General features: G+C 34.1%; 3 protein-coding genes across 4 annotated transcripts; 2 read left to right on the forward strand and 1 right to left on the reverse strand.

Moving 5' to 3' along the window:
- The first annotated feature begins 2,895 nt into the window (after positions 1-2,895).
- On the forward strand, positions 2,896-5,112 carry LOC114313035 (uncharacterized). The gene is made up of 5 exons (XM_082876553.1): positions 2,896-3,145; positions 3,365-3,826; positions 3,995-4,144; positions 4,208-4,496; positions 4,692-5,112. Exons 1-5 carry the CDS (start codon positions 2,896-2,898, stop codon positions 5,110-5,112), a joined length of 1,572 nt encoding a protein of 523 aa, XP_082732679.1.
- A 569-nt stretch (positions 5,113-5,681) lies between these two features.
- On the reverse strand, positions 5,682-20,158 carry LOC114302846 (2-isopropylmalate synthase 2, chloroplastic). 2 transcript variants are annotated; one of them, XM_028247926.2, is made up of 5 exons: positions 19,436-20,158; positions 9,365-9,409; positions 8,642-8,761; positions 8,371-8,529; positions 5,682-6,055 (listed from the first exon to the last, which is right to left on the reverse strand). In XM_028247926.2, the coding sequence occupies exons 1-3, from the start codon at positions 20,065-20,067 to the stop codon at positions 8,644-8,646; spliced, it is 795 nt and encodes a 264-aa protein (XP_028103727.2). In that variant the 5' UTR covers positions 20,068-20,158; the 3' UTR covers positions 5,682-6,055; positions 8,371-8,529; positions 8,642-8,643. The 2 variants fall into 2 exon arrangements, 1 of the variants encoding a protein (XP_028103727.2); XR_014331292.1 differs by lacking the exons at positions 5,682-6,055; positions 19,436-20,158 and adding an exon at positions 10,175-12,140 and having other exon boundaries at positions 8,199-8,529.
- Positions 14,097-17,826, forward strand: LOC114302850 (chaperonin 60 subunit alpha 1, chloroplastic). Its single transcript, XM_028247930.2, has 3 exons — positions 14,097-14,353; positions 14,455-14,650; positions 17,593-17,826. The coding sequence occupies exons 1-3, from the start codon at positions 14,300-14,302 to the stop codon at positions 17,601-17,603; spliced, it is 261 nt and encodes an 86-aa protein (XP_028103731.2). The 5' UTR covers positions 14,097-14,299; the 3' UTR covers positions 17,604-17,826.
- Positions 20,159-21,706: the final 1,548 nt, after the last annotated feature.

Genomic DNA, 21,706 nt, shown 5'->3' on the forward strand with positions numbered 1-21,706 from the left:
GGTCTTTAATATTACTTAATAGAGATACTAAATTTTTTACCAAATAAATAACCAAATCTCTTACACTACACCCATATGAGACAGTTGATCATTTATTTGATAAAAAATTTAAGGTCTATAACATTTTCCTTTTTTAAATGTTTTAAAGATGTAGGACTTATATTATATGGGTCTCACGTAAATTTCACACTTACATAAAATATTTAATAAAATATTTAGTAAAATATTTAGAGTTCTTAACATTACTTGAAAAATTATTTGGTACGCCACCGTCTCCACGTGACAATATTCTTATCAATTATAAATTTTCATGTCTCCTTATTTAATTATCTAATACAAAATCATGAATCTCATTTTTTTTTTTTTCTTCCAATCACAACATCTTGGACTAAGAATGGCAACGGGCCGGGGCGGGGCAGGGCCAGGGCCAGGGCCGGGGATTATACTCCCCGTCCCTGATCCCCGAAGCTAAAGAAATCCCCGTCCCCGCCCCCGCCCCCGATCCTCGGCAAGGACACCACCACCTCCGATCCCGAAAAATACCCGACCCAAAATTTTTTTTTTTTGAATTTTGCATATCTCATTATATTTATTTATTCTTTGAGGCAAATAAAAATAATATTAATATATATAAAAACATAATGCAAAAATATCCAAAGATAAATATCAAAACAAATAAGCAACATAACAAATAAGATAGTAGCAACAGCACAAAGGGTAATCTCACACACTCAACCCATACATGAGCAGCATAAGGCCTGTAACACAAACAGCGCTGGTGAGAGAGAGAGGAGCGGCAGTGTAGTGTCTTCGTAATCTTTTGAGCTATTTGGTTGGAGAGGAATGTAAGGATCTTTGAAAACAAATTTGAAGATTTGGATTCATCGTGGGATAGAGTGCGCCTCTTGACATTGTTTTGGACTTTTGTTTCTCCATTGTTCAATGAGGATCCGCATTGGAGATATGTTTGTGGACTCCTAGTCCTCTTCTTGTCTCTATTTTAATTTTTCAATAAAGTTTATTTTTGTTGCCGATCAAAAAGAAAAAAGAAAAAAGAAAAAAAAAAACATATATCATGGAACAATTAGTAAACAGAGTTAGAAAGCTAGAAACAAAGAAGAAATAGAAATTGCTAGTGACCAGGCACAATATTCTTCATTATTAATCAGAAGTTGTAAAGACTCATGCAAGATAGAACAAATAGAAATTTTTTGGAATTCCAGTATAAAACATATTTCAACCCTTCAATATTCAATGAAAAAAAAATAGAAAACACAGTTTTCGCTGTAATCAATAAGCAACTCCAATTATTGGTGACTACTTTAAAATTATCACCAATATTGGGGTACTGTGGCTTTCGATAAACTAATGCTACATCATTTTAAGCATAGGCAGCTTTTCAAATCTGGATGAAAAACCAACTTTTTAACTTTTTTCCTCAGCAAACTTATTTTACAAAATTTTAGAGTGTACAAATGCATTACTTCATCAAATACAAAGTTATCTGGGTTTTTTAAGTGAGCATCAAACACAAACATTTTTTTTCTTCAAAGATCAAGGCTAAAAATTCTCAAAAATTTCTCCAAGGTTGCCTTGCCTCAACATGAAACCGTGAAAGCGTTCAAAAAGATTCAATTGGACTTTTTTGTGCAGCTCCTTGATCATAGCCACTGTGGAAGAACAATATAAGAGAGGAGACATGAAATTTATGTGGTTCGGCCGTGATGGCCTACATCCACCGTAGAAGACCAATAACACTATTTTAGTTTTTCACTCAAATGAATACACATGAATACTATCATATCCAGGGGCGGAGGGACATTGGGCTCAGGGGGTCACGTGCCCCGCCTGACTTTTGATTTTTTTAAATTTTTCTTATATTTTTTAAGTGTGGTCTGCCTTTCACACATAGATTGTGTCCCTCTTAATACACAATTTTAAACCCACTAACCCACTGACACACACACCACACGCACGACGCACCCACGTTTGTATATTTATTTATTCATTTTTTTTTTAATATTTTTAATCGCAATCCCAATTAACAATTGACACACAACTTTTTTTTAGGTGAGTGCAGACAACTCCAATTACAGCAAGGTTAAAACTCTAAAACCCTAAAAGTGTATGAAATTCTTTATTTTTTTATTTATTCATAGTATTTGTGAAGTATCTTCGTATTTGCTTTGTCTTCTTTATCTCCCTTTGTTACTTTGCAATTTACCGACTCGCGATTCACCAAATTAGGATCACACAACACATATTTGGGACCACATTACAATCTTGGTATCTTCTTTTCATTGTTTACAGGTAACTTTATTTTTTTTTTTTACTTTTAAATAAAAATTATGAATATTAATTTATAATTATTTGTAAAGTTTTGATTTGTAAAATTTTTTTATTTGTTATTATTTATGTTAAAATAAGAGATTTTGATATGCTAAAATTATGAATCTTAATTGGTGGTGATTTATATTAAAATTAGGGATTTTGGTTTGTTGTTGTTTGTGCTAAAATTAATTAAGGATTTGATTTGTGCTAAAATTAAAAATATTAATTTGTAGTGATTAATATTTAAATTAGTGATTTTGATTTGTTATAATTTGTGTTAAAATTAAAATTTTTGATTTGTTGTGATTTGTGCTAATTTAAACTTTTTGATTTGTATTAAAATTGGAGATTTTGATTTATGGGGGGTTTGAGATTTTGATTATGAATTTTTATTTTGATTTTTAGTTTTTTCAAATAGTCATGGAGAAATATTTCAAAAGAAAATCAAAGTTGGAATCATCTCTTTCTCAAGAAAAAGATGATAATTAATCTTCCGCAAAACAAAGTCGCATAGAAATCAACTTAGTAGACCTTCCTGCAGATCCAGGACTACCATCTCGGATTATGGACTGTAATGCTTATGATCGAGACCGAATTCGTAGGGCATATCTACAAAAAGGTCCTTGTCAACCTCGTGATCATAATTTTCCACAAAAATCATTTGGACAAAAACTTCGGCGATTTAATCAGGCTTGGTTTAGTGAATTTCCTAATTGGTTGGAGTATAGCGTAGTAAAAGATGCAGCATTTTGTTTATGTTGTTATCTTTTCAAACCCGATATTAGAGATCAAGCTGGTGGTGATTCTTTTGTTGGTGAGGGTTTCTCAAATTGGAAGAAAAAAAAAAATTTAGACTCATGTTGGAGGTCCCAATAGTATTCATAATCAAGTTTTCGAGTAAATGTCAAGACTTGTTAAACCAAAACCAGCATATTGAAACGATTTTTTTTCAAACAATTTGATCAAGCTTGAATTGAGTATCGAACCAGTCTAAATTCATCGGTTGATTGTGTTAAATTTCCTCTAAGACAAGGACTTGCGTTTCGTGGGCATGATGAATCCAAAAATTCAAGTAACCAAGGAAATTTTCTTGAACTTCTCAAGTTTCTTGCTAATCATAATGAAGATGTCAAAGTGGTTGCATTGAGCAATGCTCCACAAAATCTCAAGTTGACATCTCTTGATATTCAAAAAGACATTGTAAATGTGGCCGCATTTGAAACTATCAATGTGATTATTAAAGATCTTGGTGATGCACTTTTTTCTATTTTGATTGATGAAGCCCATGACATATCATTCAATGAGCAAATGGCAATTGTAATACGATATGTTGACAAAAAAGGACAAGTGATTGAGCACTTTTTGGGTATTGAGCATGTTGCTAATACGAATGCTCTCTCACTTAAACAAGCTATGGAAAATTTATTCTCTAGACTTGGATTGAGTATTTCCAGATTGCTGGGTCAACGATATGACGGGGCTAGTAATATGCAAGGTGAGTTCAATGGTCTTAAAACACTTATACTGAAAGAGAATCCTTGTGCATATTATGTTCATTGTTTTGCTCATCAATTGCAATTGGCACTTGTAGCCATGGCAAATAATCATAATTAAGTTGCTTTACTTTTCACTTTGGTTTCTAATGTGGTGAATGTTGTTGGAGTATCATGTAAACGTCGAGATATTGTTAGGGAGAAGCAAGCTGCAAAAGTTGCTAAGGCACTTAATAATGGAAAGCTATCTAGTGGGCAAGGCTTAAATCAAGAAACTAATCTTAAACGTGCTAGTGATACACGTTGGGGTTCATACTATGGTACTTTAGTAAGCTTGGCTAGTATGTTTTTAACAATGATTGATGTGCTTGAAATGATTTCAGATGGTTCAAATTCAGAACAACGAGCAGAAGCAAATGTATTGTTGGACTCAATTCAATCATTTGAGTTTGTATTCAACTTTAATTTGATGAAAATGATATTGGCTATTACAAGTGAGTTATTGCAAGCACTACAAAGGAAAAATCAAGATGTTGTTAATGCCATGAATTTAGTTCAAATTTCTAAAGTACGACTCCAAAAGATAAGGGAGAGTGGGTGGACATCTTTACTTGATAATATTTTGTCTTTTTGTAAAAAGCATGAAATTGATGTTTCCCAAATGGAAGATATGTTTGTAGCTTGAGGGAGAAAAATGCGCAATGCTCAAGAAATTACAAACTTACATCACTGTCGCGCTGAGTTATTCTACATTGTTTTGGATATGCAAATTCAATAACTAAATGCTCGTTTCACTGAGTCGAATACTGAGTTGTTACTTTGTGTGGCATGTTTGAATCCATCTAACTCTTTCTCTAGTTTTGACAGGAAAAAGTTAATTCATTTTGCTGAATTTTATCCCAAAGAATTTTCTTCAATGGAGCTTATGGTACTTAATGATCAACTTTATACATATATTATCGACATGCTATCCAGTAGTGAGTTCTCAATGTTGAATGGAATTGCCGATCTTGCTAATAAAATGGTAGAAACTAGAAGAGACAAAGTATATCCATTGGTGTATTTGCTCTTGACTTTAGCATTAATCTTACCTGTTGCAACTGCTACTGTTGAGAGGGTATTTTCAACTATGAATATTGTGAAGAATCGGTTGTGGAACCGAATGGGTGATGAATGGATGAATGATAGCTTGGTTGTCTACATTGAGAGATATATTTTTGATGGTATTGACAATGATACTATTATGGAAAGATTTCAAAAGATGAAAACTCGTCGGGGTCAATTGTAAAAGTTTAAAATTTAAAATTTTTGTAATTGATATTAATTTTTAATGTTTAACATTAGCTCGAAAAATTATTATTATGTTATTGCTATTGATTGGGTAAGAAAAATTTTGAGATTGTAATTAACGCACTACAGGAAATTCGAGTTTTAGCGGCGTTTTTAAAACGTCGCTAAAAGCCTGAAAAACGCCGTAAAGGTTTTAGCGACGTTTAAAATTTTCGCCGTTGATACGGCCGCCGCAATAGGTTTGCAGCGTTTGATAAACGTCGCTAAAACTATAAAACGATGTTTTTTAAAACGCCACAAAATGTTGACGTCCGCTTCTATTACCGTCACAAACTAACGTGTGACGTGAGCATGACGTCATTTAATGGCGTTTTTAAAAAACGCCACCTTTTTTTTTTTTTTTAATATCAATATTTTGTCCAAAGCATACCATTTCAGAAAATATGCATTATAATGAATCTGAAAAAACAAATCTTCCACTAGACTAAGCCAAATACATTATAATGAAATCCAAAAAAACAAAATTCAAATTCACACTCTAGATACTTCAAATACCACATGAAATTAGGCAACAATCTACACAAATCATCCAATTTCAAAGCCATATTACTCATCTATGATATATACACACTTATAACTTGGTAATTATATATGCTTACCAATAGTTAATGGAACTGTATCTTAACAACCAATACATCAAACAGTACATAGAGAAGCAGAAGGCAGATCATTAAATGTCAGAAAGTCTTGGTAATTGTATTGAAATATCAACTCTAAAATCACAAGTTTTCATTTCAATTTTGACTAAATTTGATCACATCTTCTTGGGTCAGCAAAATTCACAGCCGTTGTGAGCTGTGGGAGATTCTTGCAGTTTTCTTCTTGAATTGGACACAAGATTCTGAGCACCTTGGAGGATGAGATCAATGGCTTCCAACAAGCTGCAAAACAACAATGAAACATAGATAATGCTTAATTTTGATTTGTCTAATATATACATTCAAATTGGCTTATTTCTTGTACCATTTCTTTAATTAGAGATTTTATTGAAAGTATAAATAACAAAATCAATATTTCCATCACATGTGTAGCAAAATCAAAATATAGAAGAGCTCAGAATGCAAATAGAATTGAAAACAAGCTAGCTTACTCCTAACAGTCAACAAGGCAATACATACCTACCTCATCAATGAGAATATAGGATGTCAGATCATTGCTACCCCATATATTACACCAAAGTAATAGACACAATGAAAAGAAGAAAAAGAGGAAAGGTTTCTTCTGTCTGGATGGGTGGGGGTGGGGGTGGTGTTGTGTGTGTCCACTGTATAATTTAGTCTAGAATAATGTAAAATTGTATAATTTTTTTTATTTGAAATAATTTAATTTTCTTATTTTATTAGTTTTGATTTAATATCTTATTTCATCAATTTTTTGATTCTCCCATATGATGCCAGAACAAGCCTCGTAATCTTTTACGACCTATATAGAACCTTTTAAATTCTTTTCTCTCTGTAACATGGATCTTTAGTTACTTCCATCTTTCCTTGGTCACTAACTACTATTCTGGCAAGTTCTTAGTTCATTTCTTTCTCTAATAATAATCATCATAAGTAAACCAAAAGACCAAAGTAGACACAAACAAATCCATATATAGATTAACAATCCCTGAAAACAAACTATCCCTGAAACCCAACTCTTTCTCTTTATGTGATATTGTTTTTTTTTTTATTTTTTGTTTTCGGGAAGGCAAGTGGCTACTGGTTTAATGGTTAAAACTCAACTTATTAACCTGATAGATTGTCGGTTCAAACCCGAGGACACCCACTTCGTGCAAAGAGTGCAAAAGGTCAAGTCTATGCCCAATCTACTTCCTCACAGACCCCAATCCAATGGAGACTAAAGTACTATTTTTTACCACCACCACAACTAGTACTAATACTATTATTTGAATGGTATTTGTTTTAAAACTAAAAAGCATAAATTTCTATAGAAGAGACTTGGGAATGGCCTTTGCAGGCCTATACTTGTGTACATTTCTTTTTCTTTTTCCACATTTTCTGGATGATAGCTTATGCATATATATTAATAGACAGTACATATATCTGAAGGTATGTCCTATTATTTCAGAATTTACACCTCAAGGTGTACGTATCATGTGTCCATGTCCTATCTCAACGTCTATGTATCATGTGTCCATGTCCTATCTCAACATCTATGTAACATAGGTCCCTATAACACTAGTAAAACTAAAATGTATCTTCAAAGTTACAACACTCTTAAAGGGTTAAGCCACCTCAGATTTTTGTTTGAAGCTCAACTAATTTAGTAAGTTGGGTGTCTAGTTGCAAACATCTAGCCCTGCCACAACTCTTAAAGGCAATAAAACCCATAACTCCATCACCATCTAAAGAGTTTGTTCATATAGTTTATGAATAGTAGACAAAATAAAAAATAAGAAAATGAATGTGTCCATGTCATAACGGATACCTAGTTGGGTTACTTGAAGGAACCCAAAGAACACATATCACCACCAAGAGAGAGAATGCAAGCAAAGTAAAATTATACAGCTTTCCAATGCTTGTGTACATAACACCTATCATAAACCTTTATCGCAAGATTTTACTACATGACATGTATACAATTGGGACATAAGTTGGAAATTACATTTTGCAACTCCATTAGATTCTTTATCAATCTTACGTTCTCAACCCCGACAGAGTTGAGTGTCCCTGCTTGTAAATGTGTCTCATCAATCATTATGTGCGAGCCCTCAGCTAGCTGCAGAACTCCAGACACCAGTCTGGAGCATAAGCATATGAACTTGTAAGAAAATAATGACCAATACAGATGTCAATCTCTAGTTGCACAAACCAAAAATTCTTTACCTGTTTGTTTCGTAATCCTTTTTTGGGGAAAGTGAAGCAGTGTTGAGATAATCCACGGTAAGAGGTATAAAATGAGTGAAAGGCATAAGTTTTTTGACAGCAAAGTTAAGACGATTGCCAAAAATAGACGCATTTTCCTTGTTAAAACCAGTGTCAAAAAATAGACAAAAATAGACAATAAATCCAGCACAACAAATTTGAGATCAAATGTTTTGGAATAAGAAATGCTCTGATGGAACTATGAAAAGGTATAATATCTGATGTATGGGCTTCATAGAACACGTTATATAAAATTAAAGAACTGTGACTATGAGGACAAGCCTTGTACCCTGGACAAAATATTTGCAAACAAAAGATATATTCAAAACCTTGCTAGGAGGCGAATGAGACAATTCATCTTTACATAAAGTACTTGTGAACTCATCAGAATCATCTTTGTCTACACTAGGCTCCAGATCAAAAGTGAGGACACCCACAAACTCAAAAACATCATTCAGCTTCAAGTCAGCTTCTAGAGAGTCATATACCTGCATAAATCATTGGAAATACAAAGATGAAGCAATATTGCTAAAGAATGCTTTATAGGGATGATATTTTTTATATCTGTAAATTAAAACAAAGGAAAAGGATCATATTCACCTTCACAAGACAAGGAAATGAATTTCTGTCAAAATCAAACACCATACTTGTACTAGGACAAGTTCTCTCAGTTGCTGACTCCTCCAGATGAGAAGACAGGGAAGACGGCCCACTTTCTCACTGTAAAAAAGGAAGAACTATCAGATTAAAGGAAGAAAATTAATGACAACCACCATTTCAAAAATAATAATAATAAAAGAACTACCATTTCAACAATTCTCATTTGCTTTACTACTCCAAAGTGATTCAATCCTTAAGAACAAATCTGCTAAAATGTTCAAGAAAATTTCTATACTATGTGACTGTATATCTGTCTCTGCTCCCTTTAAATTTTGGTCTTTCGCATGGTTTCTTGAGATAATTATATGACAACTGTTAACTTGACAACCACTTTCATGTAACGGTATGATTTACAAAGCAAAAATGAGGCCACCATTGACATTGCTCTAATGTTTTGACGACAACAATAGTGGTGATACATTATGAGCCACTATATATCGATCTATAATTTCTGGCAATTAAACCTACATGGTTGAAACTTAAAAGTTACAGCATGGAAGTTTCTTGGTTTTCACCCAATAAGAAATTTTGATATGAACTTGAAGCAAGCTATCCCAGATAATTAAACATAACTTGCATTAATCATGAATTTCTATATTTTATCAGGAAATTGAAAAGAAATCCATAAAGAATAAGAGGCAAACTAATGTCAGAGTAGCTTACCATCTTTTTTGTACATGGAGAATCCTGAATCTCATGATCTGACGCCTGTCATCAAACAAAATACGTCAGAATACTAAGAACACAGCATGAGAACCCTCCCACCCCCCAACAAAAAAAATAAAAATAAAGTCAACATAAGCAAGCTATACATAAAAAAACAAAATCAACACAATATATAATTTAAACACCGTTATTTTGGCAAGTAATTCCAAAACATTTTCTAAACACAAGTATAAACCAAACTAGATCATTGAACCCAAAGAGATCTTTTGCACAGAACCACTGGATGACTCCAACTAAAGCATCCAAATAAACATATATAGCAGCAATATATATATATATATATATCAATTGATCAGAAACAGCAGAAACAGCCACTTCGAATGTGTAGTTTTTATATTTGACAATATTACGCTCTACTTTGTAGCTAAAACAAATCTGAACTATACATCTTTTAGGTATCTGTCATTCAAGCTTGGCTTATCAATTTCACCTGGTATGGACTTGCAAATTCTAACTGTTGGAAGACTGAACTAGTTGACCTTTTAATATTTGAAGTGCAAATATTAAAATCTAAAAACAGACAACAAATTGCCAACAATTTAACCACACCATAGTTTACTAGTGTATTTTCAAGCTATCAAAACAGCATAGTTTGTCAAACAAGTGATATACCAAAGCCAATTAGAGACCATAAACAATTATATAAGCTAGTTTTTTTTTTTTTAAACTAAAGAACGAAAAAATTACAGAGAAAGTAGAACAGATCAGCAGATTTGACAATGAGAAAGTAGAGAATGAAAAATGTACCTGATATAAGAGCAAGAGAGATCAGCTAGAACATATCGATTTTGGATTTTGGATCTGCAATTTGATGAAGAACAGATCGAGTTCGAGTTCGATGAAGAACAGCTAGAGCAAAGCCTTCAAGCGACAGAGATCGATGAAGAATAGCTAGAGAGTTCGATTGTGAGCGACAGAGATCGATGAAGCGCAAACCATCGAGGGTTTTGGATCTGCAATCGAGCAAATCGATGATTGAGAATGAAAAATTGAGTGAGCGAGCGAGAGTGTGTGTGTTTGAAACTGAGCGAGAGAGAGTGAGAGCTTCAAATCGAGGGTTTTGGAAGAGAGGGAGACTGAGTTGTGGTAGAGACTGAGAAAAAGAGACTGAGTTCAAAGAGACGGAGGTTTTGACTGTCAATGCATTGACCCAATATGACGTCGTTTCACTGAGATCAGACACAACGTTTTTCAAAAACGTTGTGTTTCGTTAATTTATAGTGGCGTTTCCCTAAACGCCATATAAAAAAATGTTGCTGTAGGCCATTTTTCCTGTAGTGACGGGTGCCCTCGTAATAAATTCCTGGCTCCGCCACTGATTATATCTATAAACCCTAGATGGAGAGAGCATTATTTGGATATCTATTATCTCAGGCATTATTATTATTTACAAATCTCAAAAGATAAGATTAATATTGTGAATTTTATCTCTAACACCTTCCCTTAAGATGAGCAAGAATCATAAATCCTTATCATGTTTTTTTTTCCTCTCTAAAATTTTCTCCCTCTTTTTATTTTTATTTATTTATTTTCCCCTTCTAAACTCCCCTTCCGTGAGACAACACCACATCCAGTGTGCATGAATCGATCTAAGAGGAACGATAAGTGGCCAATAAATCTTAGTAGAAAATGTCCAACTTCTAAAATCCCAACCTCCTCCTCTCACTAGAGAGCTACCATATCCCAATCAACAAGATGATATTTAAATTCTTCTCGTGCTTCGCTCCAAAGTCTCTTGGCCGTAGAAGTTTGGATAGTGCAACAGTATAAAGTCAGGTAGCTCAACCTCCTAACCTCCTTTGAAACTGTTCCACCACTCCATCCTACACCACCCGAGCCTTAAAGGGATACCAAAATGATATTAGTACAACTTGCTTTATCAATGATAAGCTTTTGGCTTGATTTTCAGAATGGAACGACCTTAAAAAAAAAAAATAGAAGTTCATCATTAATCTCCATCTTCAACTTTGGAGAATTAATGCAGTTTTACATTCAAAAGGAGTGAGGAACAAGTAAAAAGCCAAGAAGTAAGACATGGAGAAGAGGAGGTGAAGCAATCGGCACAATACTTAGGGTTTGATTTGCCTCACACAATTGCAAAGGGAAATTTAAAATTGCTATAAAATACTCAAACTTGCTCTTCATTGAACTAAAGGCATTACATGGTTGTATAAGAACTTGTAAGACTATAAATTGTCATAGAACTATCTTTTGAATTTGAAACCTTTTGACTTCTAATTGAAAGCCACACAAAGCATCACTACAAGAAAAGTGGGCTTAAAAGACGGAACTTTTTGCGACGGCACATTTGTCGTCGCAAAAAATGTGACCTTTTGAGACGGCACAACTTTCCATTGCAAAAAATGTGACTTTTTGAGACAGCACAACATTCCGTCGCAAAAAAATGTGACATTTTGAGACGGCACAACTTGCCGTCGCAAAAAATGTGACTTTTTATGGCGACACAACTTGCCGTTGGAAAAAATCGCGAAAAATGTGACTTTTTTTTGCGACGGCACAATTTGCTGTCGCGAAAAATAGAGTATTTGCGATGGCAGAAAATGCTGTCGCGAAAAGGAGAGTATTTGCGATGGTAGAAATTGTTGTTGCAAAAAAAAAAAAATAGAGTATTTGCGACGACAAAGATTGCTGTTGCAAAAAAAATAGAGTTTTTGTGACCGCACCAGCTACAGTAAAAAAAAAAAAAAGAAAAGTTTTTTGCGATTGTAAGAGATACCGTTGCAAAAAAAAATAATAATAAAAATATATATATATATATATTGTGGCTTTGAGACGACTTCATATATATATAGTCACAAAATGGTTTAAATAAATGCAACGGTATTTTTCTGTCACAAAAAAAAAATAAAAAATAAAAAAAACGACGTCGTCTTACTCTTTTGATATAACATTTCTCTTTTCACCCATTTTTTCATCTTCTTGTCTCTTTGTCTCTGTCTCTCTTCTCTTTCTCTCTCTCACTCATCACTCTTCTCTGTCTGTCTGTCTCTTTGTCTTTGTCTCCGTCTCTCTTCTCTTTCTCTCTCTCACTCATCATTCTTCTCTGTCTGTCTGTCTGTCTCTTTCTCTCTGCGTTTCTGTCTCTCTTCTCTTTCTCTCTCTCACTCATCATTCTTCTCTGTCTGTCTGTCTGTCTCTTTCTTTTTGCGTTGTCTCTCTTCTCTTTCTCTCTCTCACTCATCACTGTTCTCTGTCTGGCTGTCTGTCTGTCTCTTTTTTTCTCTCTGTGTCTCTCGCTTATCTCTCTTCTCTCTATCTTCTCATCTCTTTTCTCTTCATCTCTTTCATTTCTCTTCTCTCTCTGTCTGTCTCGCTCATCTCTCTATCTCTCTCCCTGTCTCTCTCGCTTATCTCTCTTCTCTCTGTGTCTCTCTCTTTTTCTATATCTCTCTCTCATTCATCTCTTTTCGCTCTCTTTCTCTCTCTCTCTCTGTCTATCTCTCGCTCATCTTTTGTCTCTCTCTATTTTTTTTGTCTCTCTATATCTTTCTCTCTCACTCATCACTATTCTCTCTCTCTCTCTCTTTCTCTTTCTGTCTGCCTGTCTATTTGTCTGCTACTCTCTTTCTCTCCCCACTATGTTTACCTTGCTCACTTTTTCCCTCATCTTTTCTCTATTTATCGAACTCCTTCTCGATTTATCAATCCACTACAAGAAAATGCACTATTAGCGACCACTTTGTCTCTCTCTTGCTCATCACTCTCTCTTTCTCTCTCCCTCTCCCTCTCTCTCTGTCTTTATTCTCTATCTGTCTTTCACTCATCTCTCTCTCTCACTATCCATCTACTCTACTACCTTCACCACTACTGCAAATGTCACTCCACTACCACCACTGTTGCCACTCCACCTCTATGACTACCATTACTACCACCATCGCCATCATTCCACTACCACAACTACCACTACTACCATTACTAATACCATTACCTCTCCTCTACCATCGCCACTCCATCATCTCTACCATTATCACAATTTCACTACTAATCTCCTTCGCCATCACCACCACTATCACCTCTTATCCACCACCTTCACCACTACTGCCGCTCCCTCTAAAACTTGATTCAAATTTATTTTTTAAAGACTAAAAATTAGTTTCATGAAAAAAATTTAAAAATCAAAACTACCATACTTGTCAATTTTATATAATTTTTTCGAAGGATATGATCAGCTTGTTTGGTTTAGATTTTCAGTATTTATTTTTCAGAAAATTAAATTTTTTTATTATTTTTTTTTTATGTTTTCACTATTTTTTTAAATATTTTAAGCATTTTTTTTAATTTTTAAATACACCACACATAAATACACTTTAAAAATATAATATTTGTGAAAAAAAATATTTATAAAATTCACTAAATACTATATATATATATGAAAATTTAGCACATTTCTTGAATTCATGTGCATTTATTGATTTTTAAATTTTTTTTAACAAATATTTTATTTTTTAGATACATCTCAGTAAGGTGCATCTAAAAATATAAAAAATAAAAATTACTTAAAATTTTAAAAATTCACTAAAAATAAAAAATATACGAAAAATAAAAAACTCAATTTTTAAAAAATTAAATTAAAAAAATCGAATTCAAATAATTTTTAAAAATTCAAAAATACATTTTTTAAAAGAAAATCAACCAAATATGATCTCAATTTTTTACCTCCCTCCCAAATTTCCCAATGTTCGAATTTCCCACAAAACCCTATCTCTGATTTCGTTTTCCCTCTCTTTCTTTTCACGCTCAAATAGAAAATTCACCAAAAGAAAAGCCCTAATTTCCAAACCCCCCTAACGGTAATACACAGTGTACTCTCCGCTCAACTTTTTCCTTATCCACACACATTGACACACAGAAATGGCTTCCGCGAATGCTATCTCTACCGCCTCGATCCTCACTTCTCCCAAACAGGTAATACTATCATCACAACTCTTTATTTGCTGCCGATGCATGCATCCGTATGTATGTATGTATGTGTGTGTGTATTGATTGATTGTGTTGTGTGGATTCAGCGGAATTTGACGAGTATGAGAGTGAATCAACTACTGCAAGGTCAGAAGATGAATTACAATGGGGCGTCCTCGAGTCGGCGGTTCGTGGTGAGAGCTGCTGCGAAGGAGATCGCGTTTGACCAGAGTTGGAGGTCTGCTCTTCAGGCAGGCATTGATAAGCTTGCTGATGCTGTTGGCCTCACTCTTGGTCCTAGAGGTATAATCTCTCTCTCTCTCTCTCTCTCTCTCTCTCTCACTTCTTCTTCTTCTTCTGTTTCCATTTCTTTGTAGAGTTAGATGTTTGTTATTTTACAATTGTGTTTATTGATTTGTATAAAAAAAAGAGTGATTGCATTAATGTTAAAGTTTAAAGTTCGTTTGGATTGGGGAAAATAAAAGAAATGCATTTCTTTTTATTCATATCACCTGTTTTGATTAATAAAGAGATAGAGATGTGGTGAAATGGAAGGAAATGGAGAGACTTACTCTTAAAATTCCCATTTTGAATCTCTCTAAAAGTGAAGAGATTGAGAGAAAAATGTTACTAACAGATTACTATTTTTTTTCTATTTCATGATACTAAAACTGTCCCTTTAGATGTAGAAGAAATAAAAAAAAAATTTGACTCTTTGGTAATATTAAATGAGAGTTTTTCTTTCTTTTTTTTATTTTTTTTATTTTTGCCTGTAGTTCAAATAAAGATAGCAGAGAAAATTATTCTCTTTTTTCTTTTATTTATCTAATCAAAAGAAACAGAAAACACAATCTTTTCTCTTGTTTTCTTTTCTTCCCTAACCTAAGTAATCATTTCTAGTTCAACAAAGAGATTGTTTTCAATGTTCACAAAAGATGGAAATGAAATATACTGAAGTTTTACTTTTGTAAAGCAATTTCATTGTGCTGAAACATTAACACAACCCTATTTGAGAATTTTTTTTAACTTTTGCATATAGAATATCAAATTGTTTAACATGTTTTGGGTCATTTTGTTATATCCTCTTTAATTTGTAAGAATCTAAGGAAGTCAATGTTCAACAATACATGTTGGTATCTATTTTCTTGTTTTGTTTGAATGTATTTGCACTTCTGTCTGTTTAAGTATCAAGCTTAATTGGGTTATCTATAGAAATTGCATGATTCAATCAGCCAAACTCTTTTTTGACAACTTGTGAGAGAAGATGGGACTTGTAGTGTTGACACCCCAAAATCACCAAATGGGTTCCCGGTTTGAGAGTTAGAGCCGGATTTCACTCTAGGCAAACTAGTTCTTTGAAAAACTTAGAATTTGAGGTGTTGACACCCCAAAATCACCAAACGGCGTCAGATTAGCATGAAACTTGGCACACACGACCGCCTTGACATGAGAGACTTGTGGGAGAAGACGAGACTCAAATTGGGTTCTCGGTTTGGGAGTTAGAGCCGGATTTCACTCTAGGCAAACTAGTTCTTTAAGACACTTAAATTTGAGGTGTTAACGCCTCAAAATCACCAAACGGTGTCGGATTAGCACGAAACTTGGCACACACGATCGTCTAGGCACGAGAGACTTGTGGAAAAAGACGGGACTCGAATCGGGTTCTCGATTTGGGAGTTGAAGCCGGATTTCACTCTAGGCAAACTAGTTTTTAAGAAACTTAAATTCGAGGTGTTAACGCCCCAAAATCACCAAATGGCGCCGAATTATCACGAAACTTGGCACACACGACCGCCTAGGCACGAGAGACTTGTGGGAGAAGATAGGACTCGAATCGGATTCCCGATTTGGGAGTTCGAGCCAGATTTCACTCTAGGCAAACTAGTTTTTTGAAAAACTTAGAATTTGAGGTGTTGACACCCAAAAATCATCAAACGGCGTCGGATTAGCATGAAACATCGCACACACGACCGCCTAGGCACGAGAGACTTGTGGGAGAAGACGAGACTCCAATTGGGTTTTCGATTTGGGAGTTAGAGCTGGATTTCGGTCTAGGCAAACTAATTCATTAAGAAATTTGAATTCGAGGTGTTAACGCCCCAAAATCTCCAAATTGCATTGGATAAGCACAAAACTTGGCACACACGACCGCTTAGGCACGAGAGACTTGTGGGAGAAGACGAGACTCGAATCGGGTTCTTGGTTTGGGAGTTAGAGCCAGATTTCACTCTAGGCAAACTAGTTCCTTAAGAAACTTGAATTCAAGGCGTTGACGTCCCAAAATCACCAAACGGGGTCAGATTAGCACGAAACTTAGCACACACGACCGCCTAGGCACGAGAGACTTGTGGGAAAAGACGGGACTCCAATCGGGTTCTCGGTTTGGGACTTAGAGCCGGATTTCAGTCTCGGCAAACTAATTCATTAAGAAATTTGAATTCGAGGTGTTGACGTCCTAAAATCTCCAAACGGCGTCGGATTAGCACAAAACTTGGCATACATGACTGCTTAGGCACGAGAGACTTGTGGGAGAAGATGAGACTTGAATCGGGTTCCTGGTTTGAGAGTTAGAGCCGGATTTCACTCTAGGCAAACTAGTTCCTTAAGAAACTTGAATTCGAGGTGTTGACGCCTCAAAATTACCAAACGACGTCGGTTTAGCACGAAACTTGGCACACACGACCGCCTAGGCACGAGAGACTTGTGGGAGAAGATGAGACTTCAATCGGGTCCCTGATTTGGGACTTAAAGTCGGATTTTGGTCTAGCCAAACTAGTTCATTAAGAAATTTGAATTCCAGGTGTTGACGCTCCAAAATCTCCAAACGTCATCAGATTAGCACAAAACTTGACACACACGACCGCTTAGGCAAGAGAGACTTGTGGGAGAAGATGTGGCTCGAATCGGGTTTCCAGTTTGGGGGTTAGAGTTAGATTTCGGTCTAGGCAAACTAGTTTTTTAAGAAATTTGAATTCGAGGTATTGACGCCCCAAAATCACCAAACAGCGCCAGTTTAGCATGAAACTTGGCATACACGACCGCCTAGGAACGAGAGACTTGTGGGAGAAGACGGGACTCCAATCGAGTTCCCGGTTTGAGAGTTAGAGCCAGATTTCTATCTAGCCAAAATTAGTTACTTAATTATCTTTGTAATTATATAGTAGTTAAATTTTTATGTTTTTTTGTAATTAAAATATTAACACATAATTATATTGTCATTAATTATTTTTATTTTTTGTTTTCAGATATTTTTTGAGTAGCAGTTTGCTTCTTGTGGAATGCAGGCGTGTGAAGATTACGACTAACTTTTGTTTTTGTTACCCATGGAAGAATCATGAGGGAAACTTTTATTTTTGATTTACGTTATTTTGAATTGTGAACAATATAATGTATTTAAATATTGTATATGTATTATGCAATATTATGTTGTGGGATAATTTTGCTGATGTGTTGTTATGAATGCAAGAATATTTTTATTATTGATGAATTGTTATTTTTATACTGAAAATTTTATATTATTATGTAATTATTGGTTTTTTTTCTAGTTATTTTTTATTTAATATAGGTAATTTTCATATTTTTAATAATTTTATTGTAGTTTTTTTTTTTTTTTTTTGAGACGGCACCACGTCATCTCAAAAACATTAGAACTAGATTTTTTTTTGCGACGTAGGCAATGCTGTCGCAGAAGATATTGGCAAAGTTGAAACAAAAACCTTTCGCGACGGTATTCTTTGCCGTCACAAATAATCTTTTAGCGACGGCATGTCATGTTGTCTCAAATAATATTTTAACGACGACATTTATCCCGTCGCAATAAAAATACTTTTGCGACGGTATTTTTTGCCTTCGCAAATAACACTTTAGCGATGGCAACACACTATGGTTTCAAAAAATCTTAGATTTTTACATATTAATGCCGACAGTAAAATTCCGTCGTAAAAATATAACTTTACCGTTGCAAAAAAAAGACGATGGCATAGTGCTGTTGCTGAAACCTTTTAGTAACACTTTTTGTTATGACTCCCTACTTACCATCGCTAAAAATTATTTACCATCGTAAAAAAAAATTTAATACAATATTTTACTGTGGCAAGAAAATTGAAATTTTTATAGTGCATGACCAGTTTAGGACCATGAACCAAAACTCAGCATATGTGCATACAAAATTTGACATTACCAAAATGCCAACTCCTAAAACCTAGCAAGGTAGTAATAACTTAGATAATAGTGAAAATTTGACTTGAAAGAACGGCCACGCGCCAAACGCGCAACACGCATCAAGTTTTAAGGCCAAGTTTGACATGATTGAAAAAAGATAAAAAGTCAAAAAGTCACTATCTTATTTAAGTCACATCATCTTATTTAAGTCACATCACTTCAAACTCAATTCAAACCTAATCCATATTTCATAAAAAGTCAAAAAGTGCACTTATTTAGTCTTTCCAAACTATTCCAACAAACCAAACTAAACATATACAAATCCTAAAGCAGGGCCCTGTTCTAACCAACTAGAACAAACAGCATATACAAATAGCTAGAGGGTCAGACCAATTCATCTGATTAAATGGAGTGCTGTGGGAATTAAAGTAACTAACTGAATTTGAAAGAATATATTACATAAAAATAAAATAAAAAATTATATATATATATATAAAATATTTATATTCTTATAAATCATTTACTTAAAATTAACATACTCTTGACTCCACAATTTAAACAAGGTTAGAATGGTTTCGATAATAAATAACTCATTTATATTCATAAATTAAATTATATATGAAAAAGCATCCCTTTCTATAAACTAATCTTTATAACCAATCATCTTATTTCTCACCAAAACTCATCACTTTTGTGTGAGAAAACAGGATAGGCAAAATAAGAGTGTTATCTTTTTTACCATTTCTCACATAATTTATAACCCAGTGAGAAAGAGTCATCTCTCATCAAATCATCTCATCCAAATAGAATGTTAGCTCTATAAAATCAAATAGATTGTAAAGTCACTATGCTTTCATAAAATCAACTAAGCTTTAATGAACCAACACCAAGCCAAACAATTAAGTTCATCAAGGATCAAAAACCGACCTTCCAGCATCTTCTGGACTGAACTCAACATCATCACAACCCAAACTCCTCGCATGGCTCACCATACTCCGCGCCGTCTCGACCACCTCTTCCCTCGTCTTCTTCAGCTTAAACTCCATGTGAATTTCGCTCGTAGCGATAAAAGTATGAATCCTCGGCCTCTTGGCGTACTTCACAGCCTCCCAAGCCGCATCGATAGCCCTCTTATTACACCTCACCAGACCACAAATCACAGGCACATTCCCATTCTCATCCACCGCATTACCAACCTCCTGAGCAATGACTTTGACGGCCTGGAGGTCGTCTTTGGAGGAGGCAGGAAAGCCGGCCTCGATGATGTCGACACCGAGCTTGGAGAGCTGGCGGGCGATGTCGAGCTTCTCTTTGCTGGTCATGTTGGCGCCGGGGGACTGTTGGCCGTCGCGGAGGGTGGTGTCGAAGATGCGGACGTAGCGGGGGTCGGGGATGCGGTTGGGGATGTAGTTTGGGCGAGTGACGGAGGAGCAGAGGATGGAGGCGAATGGGGTTGGGGTTTTGGGGTGAATTGAGGAATGGAGAAGGAAGCGAGTTGGGGTGGGAGTGGGGGAGTGCAAGATGGGTGTGAAATTGAGCTTTGTGAAGAGAGACGCCATGGATGCAGGGAGAGAAGCTTGAATACGTCTCTGTGGAGGAGAGAGAATTGACGGAACAGAGGGGTTAAAACCTTATAGAAAGGGAGAGCAAGAGATAAGGTTTATGGGTGAAAAATTAGAAAAATGTTAGTCACAAAACAGAATATTTTTTGATTGATAGAATTAGAATATGAAATTATTAATCCAATATGCATAATTAATCTAATAAATTTATAAGATTATTAGTATTGGTGTAAGGGTGAGATTATATATCATGAGTTGGGAAACAAAATAAAAAGACTCTTTTATCTTCATATGTTTTCTTATCTATTTGATGAGATTATTAATACATTCACGTCTTATGAATCAAACATGATCGTGTACTAATATTAGTTATAACATTATTATTGAATTCACTTATTACACAAATTATAATATTAAAAGTATCTTAAAATATGTTACATCATCAAATAATATATTAATTAATATACTAATTTATACATATAACATTATTTTTTTAAAAATATTTTATATAAATGTAAGACATACAGTATATCATATTCATATAAAATATTTAATAAAATATTTAAAATTCTTAATATTACTTATTTGGTACTCCACCAGCTCCACCTAATAATATTTTCATCAATTATAAATTTTTATATCTTTTTGTTTAATTATCTAGCACAAAATCATGAGTTTTAAATTTTTTTCCCAATCGCAACATCTTAGACACTGATAGTACCTGAATCAATTAAGAAAAATACTAAAAATTCTAAATATTTTATTAAATATCTCACATTTAATTAAGAAAAATACTAAACATTCTAAATAATTTATCAAATATCTCGCATGGATGTAAGACTCACATAGTATGAGTCTTGTATGGGTCTCACACTTATATGACATATTTAAGCCTGGTTTGACATATTCTAAAAAATTTAAAAGGTCAAAAAGTTATTATCTTATTTAAGTCACATCATCTTATTTAAGTTATATTATCTCTCGATCATATCATTTTAAACTCAATTCATATTTCATAAAAAAAAAATTAAAAAATGCACATAAAACATCCAAAATAACCTCTTAATAGATATTTAATAAAATACTTGGCATATCTAACATTGGGAAATGCTAGAAAGCTCTAAATCTAGAGCTCTAATTTGAGCTCTAGTGATGTGTCAAAGCAAAAAAATAAATAAATAAAATAAAATAAGACACAAACATCACATGGTCCCACCTTCCCATTAGAGCTATTAGAACTCTTATATTAGAGCTCTAAAACATTTTTGATCAATTAATAACGGGGACCTGATGTGGCGTATCCACGTGGCCGTCAGACAGTGCATGACTTTCTGACATAAATTATTCTTTGATCACGAAAATCGTTAGGTCATGTGCCCGCCATTATATATATATATATATATATTTTTAAATATTTTGAAAATATGGTTAAAAATTAATTTTTTTTAATTTTTGGTAAAAATATATAAAAAATAGGAGAGACGATATGACTCAAAATGAGTTAAAAATTAAAAAGTAACTTTTAATCCACTTTCCAAAAGAAACCTTAGTGGGTTTAGTTTCAGTTTTTTGAATTTAATTTTTTGAAAATTGAATTTTTTATTTTTTCGTATTTTTTATTTTTAATAAATATTTT

The sequence above is a fragment of the Camellia sinensis genome, chromosome 6 (assembly GCF_055761805.1).
Source record: "Camellia sinensis isolate YWXY chromosome 6, ASM5576180v1, whole genome shotgun sequence".
Classification (NCBI taxonomy): Eukaryota; Viridiplantae; Streptophyta; class Magnoliopsida; order Ericales; family Theaceae; genus Camellia; species Camellia sinensis.